Here is a 17,784-nt window from a genome sequence, read left to right as displayed (position 1 = left end):
TTTTTAATTTTTTTTTTTTTTTGTGGAAGTTTTTGGGGTTTGTTGCCCGTGGGCAACATTGTACCATAATGGTGCACAAGTGAAAAAGAAAGTTTTTTAAATAAATTTTAACTTTATTTATTTGATAAACATGTGTAAAATATTCAGTAGCTTCAACAGGGTTCAATACATAACATTTTAAATTTAAAAACATTATAAAAGGAACTTTTTTTAACTGGTTTCTTGTCTGAATGTTGCCTGTAGGAAACATTGAACCATTGAACCAACGACCCATTGAAATGAATGTCTTCAACAGTCTAAGTGTCTGAAACTATTGAAAATGAAGGTTTACTCACCTATCAGGAGCAAGATATTTTTTTCCAGAAGGAAAAGGGCCAAAAGAAAAAATACATTTTTTGTGGCACAAAATGGCAAAGCTGTTTTCTTTGGAAAAGTCTGCAAAAAATGGTTTCAATGTGTCCTCCTGGAGGTCATGTGACTAACTAAAGCATTGCTATTGGTTCCCTATACTCTTCTCTCTTTTTTAAAGTATCTCATCACTAAAAACCATGCATTGTAGAAATCTGAAGGGCCAAAAATGTGAATGTTGACAGGTTTACTCAGAGCTCCCAGGATCAAAACCAAGCAAAGAGAAGTCCTCCTCACCTGTGGAACAAGCTGCCTGAACACCTGAGGTCTGCTCAACCTGTTTAGTAAACATTACTGTTTACTTCAGCCTTCTCATAAATACAATAGATACCTTTTTTAATCTTAATATTATACTTTGATTGTGTTTTTAATGAGGCTTCAAATGCTTTTACTGTATATTTTAATGTCTGTTGTATTTCTAATGTATTTTTTATGCCATATATAAAATACAGAGGTACAATACTCTGGAATGATCAGTTTAATAGTTTAATACAGTTTTTTACTCTCTTAACACATACAAGAGCAGTTTAGTGGCTCTGAAAGCTTTTTCTATTTCATAGTTTCTAATTTAACTTGTGAATTTAATATAGGTAGAGGCCCTGTAGAAGCCCTTTTGGGTTTCTTGCTGCTACCTTGCACCTTTCTTTTGTTGTCTTTCTTTTTGTCTTATTATTGTGTAAAATAAAAAACTTCAAACTTCTCCAGAGCTGAAACAAAGTGATGATGTGGAGGTCTGGCTAAGCTGAACACTACTATAAAGATGTTTAATTCATATTCGCCTCATTCTTTAGGATAAAAATAGTTTTGTGAAACAACTGAGTAGCACAACAGTTTGTGAATATATGGAGGAAAGGAAGCAGTTTGAGGTTTTAGTCCAGGGAACGGTATGGTGGTGGTCCTTCATGAGTCAGGTATTAGTGGTATTAGTGTAACTATAGTATTACATTAACAGGAAAATGTGCAGAACTGGAGACGTGTTAATACTGTACTTTTGATTTTATAACCTTTTAATCCACCACATTTACCTGACTGCTGTAGTTACTGCTGTCACTTTAAAGATAATGATCGTACACATACATTAACCTCTAATAACCCTTCTTCTCTCCAGCATCAAGCTAACTGTATAAAGTTTCCCCTTACCATTTTTAAACACACATGCTACAGTTTTAGAGGGGTTCACAGAGCCAGTGACGCCAGGAACTAAAAACTCCCTCGCTCCCATAAAGTTGGACCCAGAGGTCTGTAATTCCATACAGGTGTGGTTTACAAGATATCTAAGTTATTGTTATTCAAATATGACTTATTATAGACTTATTTAAGACTTTTTAGAGGCTTTTTTCAACTGAACTGTTGAGGCTGTGCTTAAGCCACTGGCTAAAAAAGAAACTAAAAGATTTATCTCTCAAATGGAGCCTTATAATTCTTGTTTTAAGCCTTTTCATGGTGTAATGGGTGAAAATGAAAAAAGACACTATGGGTGTTGAAAGGTTAACATGTCATATTGTTATGAAATATGATGCATTTTTCTGCAGATTAAGCACCTCCCAGAGCTTCAGCAACTCAAATAAAGTAACTTTGCTGTTAAAACTTCTGTACTTTCCATAGACTGTATATTAATAATGGACGCAGTCACCGTGACGTCACCCATTGGTTTGTGGACTGCCTGTTGGAAGCCTCCAGTTCAGCGTTACACTCGTCGCCATCTTGCGTCGCCATCATGTTTCCGATACGCGGAGCAGACCATAATTGGACTGTGGCGGAGCGCGAGGGATCTGACGACACTGACTACACGCCTCTCTACACCGACAACCCGACTGAGAGAAGCCGCTGCTAATTCATGTTAGCATTAACTGGAGCATTAACTGGGATGTTAGTTTTGGCTAGCAAAAAAACAGAAACAAAATGTATCTTTCTTACCTCAGAAAACTGAGCAGCGACTCCTTGGAGTGTCTGTTAGTCCAACCAAACACTGAACAAGACATTTTTACTGAACAAAACGTTCAAATAAACTGTCATTAAGTGAAAATATAGTGTGAAAGGGTCAAAGTTATGAGACCAAACCGCTAAACGTCCTCTTTTCTATCTATATAACGTTATATATAACTTTATTGACACGTTGCCGTGGATACGCTCTGCTTCTCTCCTGGTGACGGCTCGCCTTGTCAGTGACCTGTCAACCAAAGCTAGAAACGCCCCAAATCATACGATTCTTTATCTTCTATTTTCTTCTAAATGGGGCCATTATTAGAACTGTTGACATCAAATTGTCTTGAAGAAGATTTTTTACTAGCGATTGAGACCATAGTGTTGTCCCTGAAAATGTTTTCTGAGGTAATAAATCAAGTGAGAAGTTTTCAAATTTAGCACTGAAATGAATGGGCAGATTTCTTTTGCAGCCAAACTTAGCACCCCTTACTGGAATTTTCGGTGAATTGCAGGCTTTATGCACTTCCTGGTGGCTTCCATGCTCAGGCACGGAGATTGCCGCCTGATAGGGTACTTTCAGTTGGAATATACTGCTATATTTCTATTTGAGAATATTAATTCTTTGGGCCAAACCATAACCAGATGTGAATGGGAAACTAAATGACTATTAATCCCGAGTGTCAACAGCGCAGTGACAGTGATTAATACCCTGATCTATGGTGTACTGCAGTCGTTGTAATTAAGGAGGAAAAAACATTAGGATTTGACAAGTAATTCAGAAACATTTAACTCCCGTATGAGTCAAGTGCTGTGTGTGCTCACGTAATTATACAAATGACTGTGTGAAAAATGGTTGGAGAGAGTGCAAATCCTCACAAAGGAGCAAAAACACCTGCTGCGTCCGTCTGTTTTAACTGTAATGACATTAGCAGACACTGTGACTGCTTCATCTGCTCCCATTCTCCCTCCATCTCGCTTTGAAACACAGACACACTAATGAGGCCTTCATGGACACAATTATAATCCATCCTCTCACCATTTGACTAAATGTCAAGTGTCTCTCAACATTAATCACACACACACACACACACACACACACACACACACACAGACATAAAGCCCTCTCCTGATCCCCTTTTTCCAGTCACCCAATGGAAAAGATCTTGTTTAACCATCATCAGTGGAGGAAGAGGGTGGAGCGCAGTGGAACAGAGGAGCAAAAGAATAAACCATCTCCGGAGCTGCCGTCTGAGAACGGACCACCAGACATACCTGAGTTGTCGGAAAACTGCGGCACCTCCCAAACGACCGCCGTCTCCGTGTCTGTGGCCTGGACGGTGGGCGGCGACCGGCACCTGTCAATCACCGGGGGCTCCGTATCTACCAGATGAGGCAATAAAAACAGCACATTTGTGAACATAAAACATATTGATAGCAGTCGTTTAACATTGGCCGAACTAAAACAAACACGGTGAAGACACAACTGTGCGATAAAAATGCACGATTGCTCCCGAGACTGTTGTAGATTAGAGCGTTTTAGAGAGCAGTTGGGAGCAGAGTGCTACGCTGTGATCTGACTCTCTCGACGCAGCAGTACAGAGAGTCAGAGGGCAATAGTTAAACACATGTCTCTAATAAAAGAAAAACACACCACCATCATAACACATGGAAATGTTCACGGCTACCATGCTTGAGGTTTTTCCCCCCCGACTGCTGTGATTATTGAGCGGTTGACAGGAGACACCCCTGTTTTTCTCTCTGAGGAAACCCCGTTTGGCACCTGCTGGGGGCGGATGGACTCCCTCACTGGTGGGCACGTCAGTTCAATCACAGCTTTACATTGAATGATAGAAATAAGCTGCAGCTCATAAACAGGCTGTTCTGTCCTGTGTTCTATCTGTAATTAAAGTAATTTACCTTTTTATGGCATTTGCACTTACTGTAGAAAAAACTAGAAACCCCTGAAAATAATACTGTAAATTTCTGGAAAATAACTTTTTTTCCAGTGTAATCCATTGAAATAAATGGCTGCTCTGAGTTAAAGCCAATGGCTTTTAGGGCTGAACACATGTTGCCTTTTGTCTGTCAATTTGTGATCTGTGAAAATGGTGGACTCGTGTCTCTTTCAATCAGTTCTGATGTGGACCATAAGGTAAGATCAACAACCTACATGTGACTTGTATTTGAATGCTCAGATTCTAATTAATCAACACTGCTACGGACAAATGAATGTTACATCAGTCATTTAAAACACATTGTACACAAAGCAGCTCAGGCGTGTGATGTGGAGCCAGCAGAAGACAAAACAACGTCTAGAGAGCCAAAAGGCTCACGTCAGCGCCGGGAGACGCCTCGCCGCTGTCACATGACACGTCTTCATGTCCTTTTTGATGTCTCGTGTGGAATATTTATGCGAGTATAGATCTTTTAAGTCATTCTGAAGCTATAAATCGTTGCAGCGGGCCACATGCAGATTAAATGATGTCTCCGGAGGGAAGAACTCACCGATGACGGTGACTGTGAAGGAGCAGTTGGCCTGGTTCCCCGTGCGGTCCGTCCCAATGTAGGTGATGGTTTCCTGTCCGATGGGGAGCAGCTGAGGGGGATTGTACACCGGCTTCACCTGCACCACCACCTGAGGATGGAGGGAGAATAAAAATATATCAGAAACACAACTAAAAGAGTTGTTTAATGTTTGTTTAAACTTTTGTCCTGTGAAAAGATATGCAAAGTGTGATGAATCAGTTTATAATTCCCCTGATTATTATGTGAAAGTAGCCTCAACTCGTAATTGTTAATCACAGATAGTACAGCAAGTTATACAACATTTATGCTTGATAAATTACTTTGACTTTGACTGATTAAAAAGAAGTAATATGTGCTAATAATAATCATCACAGTAAGTTTTCCTTCAAATTTTGTTTGGTTTAAATGAGTTTTAGGGACCCAAAGAGGTAAAAGTATCAGAATCAGAAATACTTTAGTGATACCCGAGGGAAATTTGGTTTCAGTAACTCCAACCAAAAACAGAAAAAATAGAATATATATATATATATATATATATATAGATAAATAGGAGAAAAATTGCGAAATATAACTTATTATTATTATAGATAATTATAGAAAAAGTCAGAAAAAGAGACCTAAATTTATTCAGTAGAAAGGTTTTTGTCCTCCAAGCCCCCACCCTGCAACTTTTCCTTTAGAGTCAAATAACCCTTAAATTACCCACTGATGGAGCAAAAATTCCAAACATCTAGTTTCAGCTTCTTAAATAATAGACCAAGAATGGGTTTTCCTTCAAATGTTGTTTTGGTAAAAGTATCAGAAACACTATATGGATCCCCAGAGGGGAATTTGGTTTCAGTGACTCCAACCATGAATAGAAAGAAATAGAAAGTATATATATCTTAAAAGTAGAAAAACAGCAAAAAATTACTTTAAAAACGTGTTATATACAGACTTAAAATAAAAATGATTCTTGCACAAAAAAAGTTGAAGCTAAATATCCAGCATGAAAAAAATGAATAAAAGTTGGGGGCACAGCTTCAAAAAGTCAAAAGGAATAAAGCAAAAAATTGGAAAATAATATAGTATTTCATAAGAAGAGGGGCAGAAAGGATAGAAAAGTCAGAAATAGAGAACTAAATGTATTCAGCACAAAGGTGTTTGACCTTGAAAACCTTTCTCCTAACATGGAAATCTTTCATGCAAATCATTTCTAGTTGCATCCCTACTTCTTGCACTTCTTTGTAGGGTCCCCCAGGGGTCAATTTTGGGGCCCCTCCTTTTTTCTATTTAGATGTTACCGCTGGGGAGAATCATTCAAAGGTACAACATTAATTTTCATTTGTATGCAGATGACACCCAGTAAGATATACCGTTGAAACCTGGTTCTTCAGATAGTTCCCATATTCTCTCATGCCTGACTGATATATAAGCATAGATGTCCAACAACTTTCTCCAGCTACACAAATCAAAAACAGAGGATATTCTTTTCTCCCTATCTAGCTCCAGCACCTGCATTCCCGACAGTCTCCCCTATACCCTTGGTATCCAGAAAGTTAGAGCAATCCTGTTTTGTGCAGCTGAGACAGCTAACAAGAATCCGTTTTTTCCTCTCTTCCACCAACCTGGAGAGGGTTGTCCATGCTTTTATTTCTTCAAGATTAGATTACTGTAATGCCCTGTACTCTGGGATCAGCAAGGGAAACATCCGTAGACTACAACTTATACAAAATGCTGCTGCCAGGCTTTTAACAGGTACAAAGAGAAGTGACCACATCTCTCCAACCCTGTGACCCTGCCTGTGAGTTTTAGAATTTATTTTAAGATTTTATTACTTGTTTTTAAAGCCCTGAATGGTCAGGCTCCTGCCTCTATCCACAACATGCTTTTCCCCTACGAGCCTGAACACTGCCTGAGATCCGCCGGCACAGCTTCTTCTTATTCACAGCGCTTCTAAAGACCCACTTTTATTGATTTGCCTCTTAATTTCCTTTTTATTATTGGTGTATGATTACCTTGTTGAGAATGATGATTTTAAATTAAATTTTTTTAAGTCCAATGTCATTTTTTGTGGTTTTATTTTGTTGTTGTCAGTAAATTGGATTTGATATGTTTTCTTCCTGTTGTACAGCACCTTGTAACTTGTTTTTGAAAGGTGCTATATAAATAAAGTTATTATTATTATGTTTCATAAAGTATCTAACCTCTTCTTTAGAGTTGTCGGTGGCAGTCGGGACGTTCCAGCTGACGTTAGCGGTGCCGCGCCGCTCGTCCGTCTCTGCAACGATGTTGTTGGGGCACTGGATCCCCGGGGGTTCAGCATCTGGAGAGGAAACAAAGAGCAGGGGTCTCAAACTCAAATTACCTGGGGGCCGCTGGAGGCAGTATCAAAATGACACAAAGACACAAAATGACAGGAAAAAAAATAAATTACTTAAAAAAAAGACACAAAATGACAAAAAAATACACAGAATTACCAAAAGAGCCACAAAATTAATAAAAAAAAGACACAAAATGACCAAAAAAGACACAAAATGACAGAAAAAAACCTAAATTACTTAAAGAAGAAACAAAATGACCAAAAAAAGACGGATTAACCAAAAAAGACACATTATTAAAAAAAGACAAGAAATAATCCGAAAAAGACACAAAATTACCAAAAAGACACAAAATTACTAAAAAATGTGATTAAAAAAAGACTAAATTATTAAAAAGACACAGAATTATTTTAAAAAAGACACAAAATTACCAAAAAAAGTAATTAAAGGGACCTTCCACATACAAGACGGTAAAGTGCCATTCATATAAAACTCACATTCAACTTTCATATCAAAGTGGGGGCCACAAAATATCATCACAAGGGTCGTGAGTTTGAGACCCATGTTTTAGAGGAAGGAGAGAGTCAGACGAGGGACTGGACACTGCAGATACTTTATCAGATTCCAGCTAATTAGATTAGATACAGTGAGACTCAAACGATGCAGATGTTCAGCCCATCACATCCTGTATACGCTGACCACAGCCTGCTCCTCGTTATCACTGAGGAAGCACACGTGTGATGTCATCTGACCTCTTTAATCACAAGACGTCACACACTCATTATTGGTCATTACTGAATCCAAGAGAGAGAGTGCTCCGCTGTCATTGTTCCAACAGCACCAAGTCCCTCTGACGTGACATCTGTACTGAACGTGGGTCTAACTGTCCCTGGTGGTGAAGAGCAGAGATCACAGGAGGTAGAGGGGAAGAGACGGGGGACACGGGCTTTATGTCATTGTCAAAACAGTTGGGCTCATGGAAAAGATTATTCTTTTTTATGTCTTGGTAGTCAGTAAAACTGAATATTAACCCATAAGAACCCACGGTGACACCCATGTAACAAACACTTTAAATATCCTAGAACAGGGGTCTCAAACTCAAATTACCTGGGGACCGCTGGAGGCAGTATCAAAAGGACCAAAATTACAACAAAAAAAAGACACAAAATGACAGAAAAAAATAAATTATAAAAAAGACACAAAAAAGACACAAAAAATTACTTAAAAAAGACACAAAATGACCAAAAAAAGACACAAAGTTACTAAAAAAAGGACACAAAATGACAGAAAAAACTAAATTACTTTAAAAAGACACAAAATTACAAAAAAAATTGTCAAAATGACAGAAAAAAACTAAATTACTTAAAAAAGACACAGAAAAAACTAAATTACTTAAAAAAGACACAAAAAAGACACAAAATTAATTAAAAAAGAGACACAAAATGACCAAAAAAGAACACAAAATTACAGAAAAAAATACATAGGAAAAAAACAACAGGAGGGTTGAAGCATTATGGTTTGACTTGAGAAAAACTGAATTAAAGTAACTCTAACTACATATTTGTTTTTTAAGCCTGAATTATTGATCAATTATGAGGATGTTGCGAATCCATAGTCAGTTTTGCCAGAACATCTTTAGATTTTTTGTCATTACTTGGATTATTGTTCTGCTTTTCTAACAGATTTTTGTTTTCTAAATTCAGTTTTACTTCTACATATATAAACTGTAATCCCTCATACATTTTGAATGATTTTAATCACATCAAACATCCATGATGAGTCTAAAAAAGACAATGTGTGACCAATCCATTCTGAGAGGCAGATAAATAAAAGTAGCACAAAAACAGTTTTTGACCTCAAATTGAAGGGTTGAAATGAAAACAAATCTCACAGCAAATTAGCCCAGTTTACTGCCAGATGCAGTTAACAGCAACAGGCAGCAGCAGCACTGAGACATTACACATATGGACATGTCCCAAACTAACTGGAACAGTCTGGCTGCAGGAAGAAAAAATTAAATACTCTCACTTTCTTTAATATTATAATTGACTTACTGTTGGGCAAAGCACAAGACCACTTTTTACTCCAGCAGGCATTACTAGATGATGGATAACCCTCTATATGTGAAGTATAGCATTTACATTAACCAAATGTAACCAAAATTAAGCAGAGAATTGTGATATTTCGGTCAGAAACACTTTATTCTACATGTCTCATTTAAAACGTCACCAAAAAAAAATAATGGTTTGTAATAACGTTAAATGTTAAAAACATTAAATTCTGCTCCTCAGAGACACTGTGAAGACATGATTGATTCTGCTGAGACCGACGGTCACGTGACAAATATTCACTGAGAATCTGTTTACACAGAGCTGAGAGGAGAGGACAGGAGAGGCTGTTTACACAGAGCAGAGAGGAGAGGACAGGAGAGGCTGTAAAAATGTAAATAGTTCGATATGTATAACATGTGGAGACACTTTTTCCAATATTCATGACACTTGTGGGCACTTGGAAAAGTATTGTATATATAAATTCCATTTTATTCCAATTTAAAAAAAAATATTTATCAGAGAAATTCAACTTATATTTATGTATTTATTACTATTTATGTCATTATAACTGTGTTATTCTGCACAAAATGTATTTTTTAGTTGCTTACACTTCTAGCCATGATTGATTCTGCTGAGGCGAACGGTCACGTGACAAATATTAACTGAAAATCTGCTTACACAGAGCTGAGAGGAGAGGACAGGAGAGGCTGTAAGGAGAGGTTGTAAAAATGTCACTTGTGGGCACAAAGTGTATATATAAATTACAACTTATTCCATTTTTTTAAAAAATTATTATCGAAATTCAACTTATTTTTTCGTTCTTTTTAACTGTGTTATTCCGCACAAAAGACATTTTTGAGTTGTTCTCACATCTAGCCATGTTTGTGCTGATTCCAAAGAGCTGCAGGACTTTTATATACTGCAGTAAAATACAAGGACACAGTGAGTAAAAATGCAAAAAGAGCAAAAAAAAAATGCCCTGAAACAGCTTGTTGGGGTTCAGAGGGTTCCAGCTATTAGCCAGTGGCGAGTCACCAGCCATCTTGACCGCTGGATGAAACAGCTCCTTCCTTTTTCTCCTTCTCACACAGCATGCTGTAACAATGTGAAGTCAGCACAGTACAGCTCAGTTCAAATCAGTTCAAGCCTGCAGTAAACGAGTGAAGCCTCCAAGAGTTTAAATCTCATCGATCGACGGTGGTCATGCCTGTTGTGTTGTGTAAGAGAGTTGCTCCCATCTGGACCTGATGACCCAGCCACTTAGGCATCCGTCTCTGCTAAACACTAACACACTTAGCTCCCATCGGCTCCATTCATCTTCATAACAAAGGACGAATATTTCACTTTGGGTGTCATCAGCAAGAAGAAGTGAGAGGCGAGAGAAGCCAGAAGCTCTCAAAGAGCACTTTTAACTTTCTGTTTCTTGGAGTGTGACGCCTATATTGCAGCACTCCATCTTTCTTCTGTGTCATCTCCATCTTTTTAATATCTCCCTTTCGCTCCTCTTCCTTCAGCCCGTTTGTGCCCGCGGGGATCAGAGGAACTCATCTCTCTACCAGCCTGTAATAAAACACCTACAGATGACTCATCCTCCCCGTCCGCCCTACCTCTCCACTCGTTTTCATCTTTATGGCACCTCTCCCTCTCCTTAACGACAGCAGCTCCTTCATTAGCCAACTTTCACCGCGAGGAAACGAGGGGATTGAGGACATTGGCGGGGGGGCGGGGCCGAGCTGCTCTGCACCACCTGTTTCACCTGCGAGGCATCTGGAGAGCTGCGGTGTGTTATAATGATCTCCAGCCCCGGCGGAGTGGAGCGCAGAGACACGAGAGCTCGGACATGGTATGGTTCGAGTTAGTGACCCGAGGCCCGCTTCAAAACGAGGTTAGCGCCATTCTCACCATTCACAAAGTGGAGAAAAGCGCCGAGAGGGGGAGAGAATGGAAAGATTTCTCCCTCCAAGTTTCCTGCTGTTTTCTTTTTATATCTCCCTCTTTTGCCACATATTTCTGTAGCTTTCTTTTTTTTTTTGCTCTTTTAACAAAATCTCCCTTTCTGCCTTGTTATTGTTGACATTTTATTTTTTAAATGTATTATTACTATTTTTCTTTTTTTGTGTGTTGTTGTTGTTTGTTTGTTTGTTCATTGTTGTCTCATTATGACTACATTGGTGTATGTGTACTTAATAACAAGTTATGCATGTTAATAATGGTAATAACAAGTTTATAAACTACATTACTATGTGTTATACATACATATATATAAATGTTATTGTTGTTATATAACTGACTATAGTACATTAACATAGGGAGAAGGGATGGGATTTAATAAGCTTTGACTCCTTTTGAACACAAATCTGTGTTGAGTCTTGTTTCATTTTGTGTTGTTGTCTTGTATTTATTGTTGTTTGTTTTTAAATGTTCATCTTTTATTTTGTGTTCAAATAAATTCTCAATCAATCAATCAAATAGGTGTAATTCATTCAACCCTGTAAAACAAACTGTAGTGTCTGCAAAGAACCTGGCTATAGTGCATTAAATGTATAAAGTGTAAAAAATGTATAAAAGATCCTGACTTTGAAGATGGAGTTTCTTTTTCTTCTTCTTTTTTTTCTTTTTTCTTCACTATTCCCATTGTTAATTCTTTAAGTTTGTTTTCATTTAAGTTGTATGTACTGTACATTATATGTCGGACCCCAGGAAGAATAGCTGCAGTTGTGCTTCAGCTAATGGGGATCCAAATAAAACAATAAACAATAAACCTGGCTTGCATTTACAACCAGAAAACATCATAAGTAGACCTTTCCAACCTTTGCTGGATGATATATTGTCTCAGGAATAATGGCTATAAATTATATTGTTGTCATTCTAAGTTGCCACTTTCCTGTTTTTAAACACAGTGGCTCTCTTCCATTATTCAGTTTCATGTTGAGGAGCTGTCTGAGAGCTGCTGACGGACACAGAGATCACATGAGAGAACAGAAGCAGCATGGCCAGAAATGACAGCGAAATGTGTCTCGGCATGTATTTTTTTCTTCTCTTCTTCTCTTTCTTGAGCTTTTAAGTCTTTTAATGCTCAGGAAACATTTCTCTTTGTTTGCTAACATTTAAAGTAAAGTCAGAATTTGGAAAAGACAGAGAGAAACAGAGAGCTGGCGAGTGGTTGACGAGAGAAATAAAATGTTTTCTTACTGTTTTACAGTTGTTAAGTTTTAAAGCACAAATACATTATGTTTTAAAACACTTAACAGTTGATTGCAGTGGAGACAGACAGTTTAATTTTCCTCGTCTCCTTTTCATTAATTTCATCCATCGTGCAACAGTAAAAACTATGCAGCAGTAGAAAAGTTGTTGCAGTGAGACAAAAGCTTTTTCTCAACATGTTTGGCACATGAAACGAGCGCGCACACCGAACTACAGGTCTAATTGGCCTAATTTTCAACATTCTTTATGGAAAAATTTGACAAAAATGACCAGGAACTTGTTGGCGAAAAGTGGCTTTCCATCGGATTCTCGCCAAGAAAGCTAATAAGCGTATTTCCTGAACTATTGCTTTAAATACATCCTACCCCAATTAAATTATCAAACTAATTGGTGAGAAAACCTAAACTCCCCTCCTCCTACCTCGGCCTACAAGTCTTGACCTTTGACCTCAGCATATTTCACATCCTTGTTAAAACCCTAGAACCAGTTTACAGCCCGTACAGCACAGCTGAGCCTGACCTTTGACCTCTGGACTGAGGAAACAAAAAGATAAATTTCCTCTCACACACGTTACCTTTACAGACGGCTTTAAAGACGTTAGCGGTCCAGTTCCCAGAGCTGGTGCACGCCGCCTTCCTGTTGCCCTGCAGACTGTAACCATGGCGACAGGTGAGCAGGCAGGCGGAGCCCGGAGACACCGTCCTCTTCCCGCAGGCAGGGGGCGACAGCACGATGTTCTTCAGGGCCACGATGGGGGGACAGCGCACCTCTGGAGAGAGAGAGAGAGAGAGAAACCAAGAGATGAATCTGATATGTGGTTTAGAAATGTACACTTTGTTTTGTCCCTGGTATTTTAGCACACACACTTCCGCTTTTTTCAGAACTGCATTGGGCTGATCAGAAAAACAAATCTAATGAGTGAAGTGGTGGAAAGTGCATTTGCTGTAGTTGTAAGTTCAGTACGTAAGTATTATTTTGAGGTAATGTACTTAACTGCTAATTTAATTTCTAGTTTTTGCAACTTCTATTTCACTACAGTTCAGAGGGAATATTGCACTTTATATTACACTACATTTATTTGAGTTACTTCTGATTCTGCAGATTCAACAATACAAAATATGATCTCTGAACACACAAGTCCAACCTTGAAGCAGACGGGCTACAGCAGCAGAACACCACACGCCACTTTATTCGGTACACCTTGCTACCTATTAAAGTTGCCAGTGATGCAGACATCCAGCAGTCTTCTGCTTCGTCCAACCAGGTGGCTTTTTTTTTTTAATTTATTTTTTTACCAATTTCCAGGAGTTTGCAATAAGCTGGGAAATAAAAAAGGCTTTCTCCTACTCTGCCCCTTGGACTTGGAATAATCTACAGAGCATGCTGCATCTAAATAAGATAGTCTCCTTGGAAAAAAGCAAAACCATGTTAAAAGTCCATGTAACTGCTTTATTTGAGCTGGATTTAGTCTCTTTCTTGTGTGTTTGATGCTTGCATTTCCCGTCTGTTGATTTTAATTTCTATTTGAACTGTGACTGTGTGTGTCCTGTCTTGGCAAGAGACTCCCATCTCAAGGGAATTACTGGTTTAATTAAGGTTACATTTTATAAAGTAAATAAATAAAATAAGTTCTGTACACATTAGTGGATCATGCATAAACATTATTATGAAAAGAGCCCTTCTGCATAGTGAGTACTTTTACGAAAGCAACTTTTTGACTGCAGGACTTTTACTTGTTAGTATTTCTACACAGTGGTTTTACGTCTTTAACTGCAGTGACACATTCTTCTTCCACCACTGATTCAGTATTAGACGATAAGGCCTGTCTGAGCAGAAAAGACAGAACAGCACAAGCAAATAAAACCTCTTCCAAGATCATGAGTGTGTTTCCTGTGTCCCCCCCCCCCCCCCCCCCAACTGTGATAAAATCTTACTTTCAGCTGGCTCCACTATAAATGCAAACAATAAAGCTATTTTCGGGGGCTGTCTATCAAAAACTGGCACAAAAACAACAAACATTTTGGTCGGAAATCAACCTAAGAAAGCACAAACCACAGGTCTCCTACCCTGGAGGCTTTTTATGCATTTTTGGGAAGCAGGCCAGTGTGGCTTTCTCTTGATGATGGATGGATCTCATTCTCTCCCTCTCTTACTCTTGTTTCATTGGCTTTAGCTGCAGGAGCTATAAAGGGAAAGCTCGCCGAGAGGGAGATTCAACATGGGAGATTTCAATCAGATGAAAAAATATCTCTGCATCCTCTCGGGGCAGCCGAGGCGATCCTGTTTCACCACAGTGCAAACAAACACTAAAACAAACCACTCAGCTGCAACGGCAGCCCGCAGAGCCCTCTTAGCTGTGTTAAAGAGGTAACGACAGTCTGCGATGGTCAAACAAACAAGCTGTAACTCAGTCGGGGCACCCGGGAAAGACGCGGTAGTTATCGATAAATGGAGAGAGTTTTCCGGGAGCAGATGGGTCGGAGTTTTAAATAGAGCAGCTAGCTGGTTGGTTGGAAGTGAGTCAGTGCAGCCGGAGCAGCGAGGCCGGAGGTTTGTGGCCAAACACTCTCACACTGTCCCTTTTTTGTGTGTTGCTGTGCCTGACCTGGGTGCTCTCTGCGGCCAGCGTGAGTGTGTGCAACTATTTTAACTTAACTATCAGTTCTGAAGTGTGTGGGTAATTTTGTGTACATGCGTATACGCCGTGGCTGCTTCGCTGTGAGAAAGCAGATGTATCCTTCTCTGGATGATGTAGTGTGGCTCTGTGCAAACACACACCATATGTTCCACCACTGTGCATGTGTGAGCGCATGTTCTCATGTCGCTTTACATGTGTGTGTGTGTAAAACCGCGTTTTTACATGGAAATACCCATATCGTGTTATTTTAGAGTCAATCATTTTATAAATCATCTGTTTTTTCAGCATCACAGAACGAGAGCTGAGCAGATAAAACGAGCTGACAGTGTAATAGTCAGGCTTTGTCCTGCTACAGAAATCTATTGTGTGTGTTTGAGTGAACGCAGGGCTGCACAACTTATCATAAAAAGTCATGCAAATTGAATAACCAAATAAAGAAATCTAATTTAACTGTGCCGATGAGGGAACCACAGGACTCTGGATGAAGGCATGACAAATGAAAACAAATAAACTAGTGGTTGAGATAGATAGATTCCCTTGGAGAGGAGCTAAAGTGAATTAAACTGGGATTGAACTGTGACCCGGTGTCTCCTGGAAGATTTCTGTCAGGAGGTTTGCCAAAAAGGCCACATGTACGATACATATAGATTATATTTCAAAAACCTGTCTATCACAAGGAATGGGGAAAACTCACAAAAATTTCTCCTATCGAACAATTTCTAATAGAAACACAAACAGGAAATGGAGACGGGAAAATAATTAGTAAACTCTACAATATATTTTTATCTTTGAGTACACAGAACTCCTTACAGATAAAGCAGAGATGGGAGGCAGAAATGGATGTGGTTATACCACAGGAAGCCTGGGAGGAGGTGTGTAGTGAGGCACACCTGGTCACAAACTCAAATACATGGAGGGAGTTTAAGTGGAAAGTAATTGTTAGATTTTTTAGGACCCCAGAAATAGTGTCTAGAATGAGCCAGTCATATTCCAGTTCATGCTGGAGAAATTGTGGATCTCATACTGCCAACCACACCCATATATTCTGGTTATGCCCCAAACTAAAGACCTTCTGGGGGGAGGTATTTGATGCTCTTAAAGAGGTCTTTCAACAAGACATACCTCGAGATCCTACTGTGGCTTTATTAGGAGTGATGCCTAAAGGATTGAATGGGAGGTCCAAGAAATATCTTTTGAATATATTACTTACTGCAGCACTGAAGTGTATAACTATTAGATGGTTGAAGCCAACTCCCCCTTCATATAACACTTGGATCCAGAAGGTTTGGGACCTCTATCAGATGGAGCACATTACGTATGTATTAAGGCTTCAAAAGTCCATCTTTGCTAAGCGATGGGGTCCTGTCATGTCTTTATTAATACAGTAAGACTGGTTAGTTCTCCCCCTCTACCACCTCTTTTTTATTTTTATTTATTTATTTATTTATTTTTATTCTTTTTATTTTTAATCTTTTTTGTTACATAATACGCACAGTGCACTAAATCCTGCTGGTCCCCTGGATGCCTATCTCTATATGGTTTGTGTATATATGAACGTTTGAATATGTATATTTGATTTGATTTGTTTAATGTATTTAATTGGGAGTGGATATTTGTTCTCGTTTTGTTTTTGTTTGTCTTATTTGCTTGTAATCCTGATTTGGACATAATGTACAATTGTCGCCTACAGCTGGTTACAGAATGATGTTCGTACTGAAATGTTGTCACTGAAAAACTAATAAAAAATAAGTTCAAAAAAAAAAAAAAAAACCTGTCTATCCTCCAGCCTGTAAGATGTATGGATTACAGACCTTATACATCATATTACATTGGATAAAATCCACTGTTTCACAAGAGGCTGGGCTCAGAAATGTTATGCTATATAGCAACAGTTTTTAAACGATATGGAAAAATGAACGCCATGTATACATATTATAGTTTCCTTATTTATTAATTTTTGTTTTGGAGAGAGAGAGAGAGAGAGAGAGAGAGAGAGAGAGAGAGAGAGAGAGAGAGAGAGAGAGCACCTCCTGACAACATGATTAGGTTTAAGGTGATTATGAGGTTTAGGATGATGAAGAGGTTTAGGGTGATGAAGAGGTTTAGGATGATGAAGAGGTTTAGGGTGATGATGAGGTTTAGAGTGATGAAGAGGTTTAGGGTGATGATGAGGTTTAGGATGATGAAGAGGTTTAGGATGATGAAGAGGTTTAGGGAGATGATGAGGTTTAGGATGATGAAGAGGTTAAGGGTGATGATGAGGTTTAGGGTGATGACGAGGTTTAGGGTGATGAAGAGGTTTAGGGTGATGAAGAGGTTTAGGGTGATGACGAGGTTTAGGGTGATGACGAGGTTTAGGGAGATAAAGAGGTTTAGGATGATGAAGAGGTTTAAGGTGATGAAGAGGTTTAAGGTGATGAAGAGGTTTAGGATGATGAAGAGGTTTAGGGTGATGAAGAGGTTTAGGGTGATGACAAGGTTTAGGATGATGAAGAGGTTTAGGGTGATGATGAGGTTTAAGGTGATGAAGAGGTTTAGGATGATGAAGAGGTTTAGGGTGATGACGAGGTTTAGGGAGATAAAGAGGTTTAGGATGATGAAGAGGTTTAAGGTGATGAAGAGGTTTAAGGTGATGAAGAGGTTTAGGATGATGAAGAGGTTTAGGGTGATGAAGAGGTTTAGGGTGATGACAAGGTTTAGGATGATGAAGAGGTTTAGGGAGATGAAGAGG

The 17,784-nt window shown here is 38.8% G+C and overlaps 1 protein-coding gene across 1 annotated transcript in view; it reads right to left on the bottom strand.

Moving 5' to 3' along the window:
• svep1 (sushi, von Willebrand factor type A, EGF and pentraxin domain containing 1) overlaps positions 1 to 17,784 on the bottom strand; it is a 145,544-nt gene that overhangs the window by 55,160 nt on the left and 72,600 nt on the right. The window contains exons 7-10 of the mRNA XM_059355222.1: positions 12,990 to 13,184; positions 7,047 to 7,165; positions 4,840 to 4,969; positions 3,607 to 3,714 (exon numbers count right to left, since the gene is read on the bottom strand). Coding sequence (XP_059211205.1) covers positions 3,607 to 3,714; positions 4,840 to 4,969; positions 7,047 to 7,165; positions 12,990 to 13,184 — 552 coding nt within the window. The remainder of the gene's footprint in view (positions 1 to 3,606; positions 3,715 to 4,839; positions 4,970 to 7,046; positions 7,166 to 12,989; positions 13,185 to 17,784) is intronic.

Source organism: Centropristis striata, chromosome 17 (genome assembly GCF_030273125.1).
Source record: "Centropristis striata isolate RG_2023a ecotype Rhode Island chromosome 17, C.striata_1.0, whole genome shotgun sequence".
NCBI classification, from domain to species: Eukaryota; Metazoa; Chordata; class Actinopteri; order Perciformes; family Serranidae; genus Centropristis; species Centropristis striata.
Note: the sequence above shows the minus strand (reverse complement) of the source record. Positions and strands in the feature narration are given on the sequence as shown.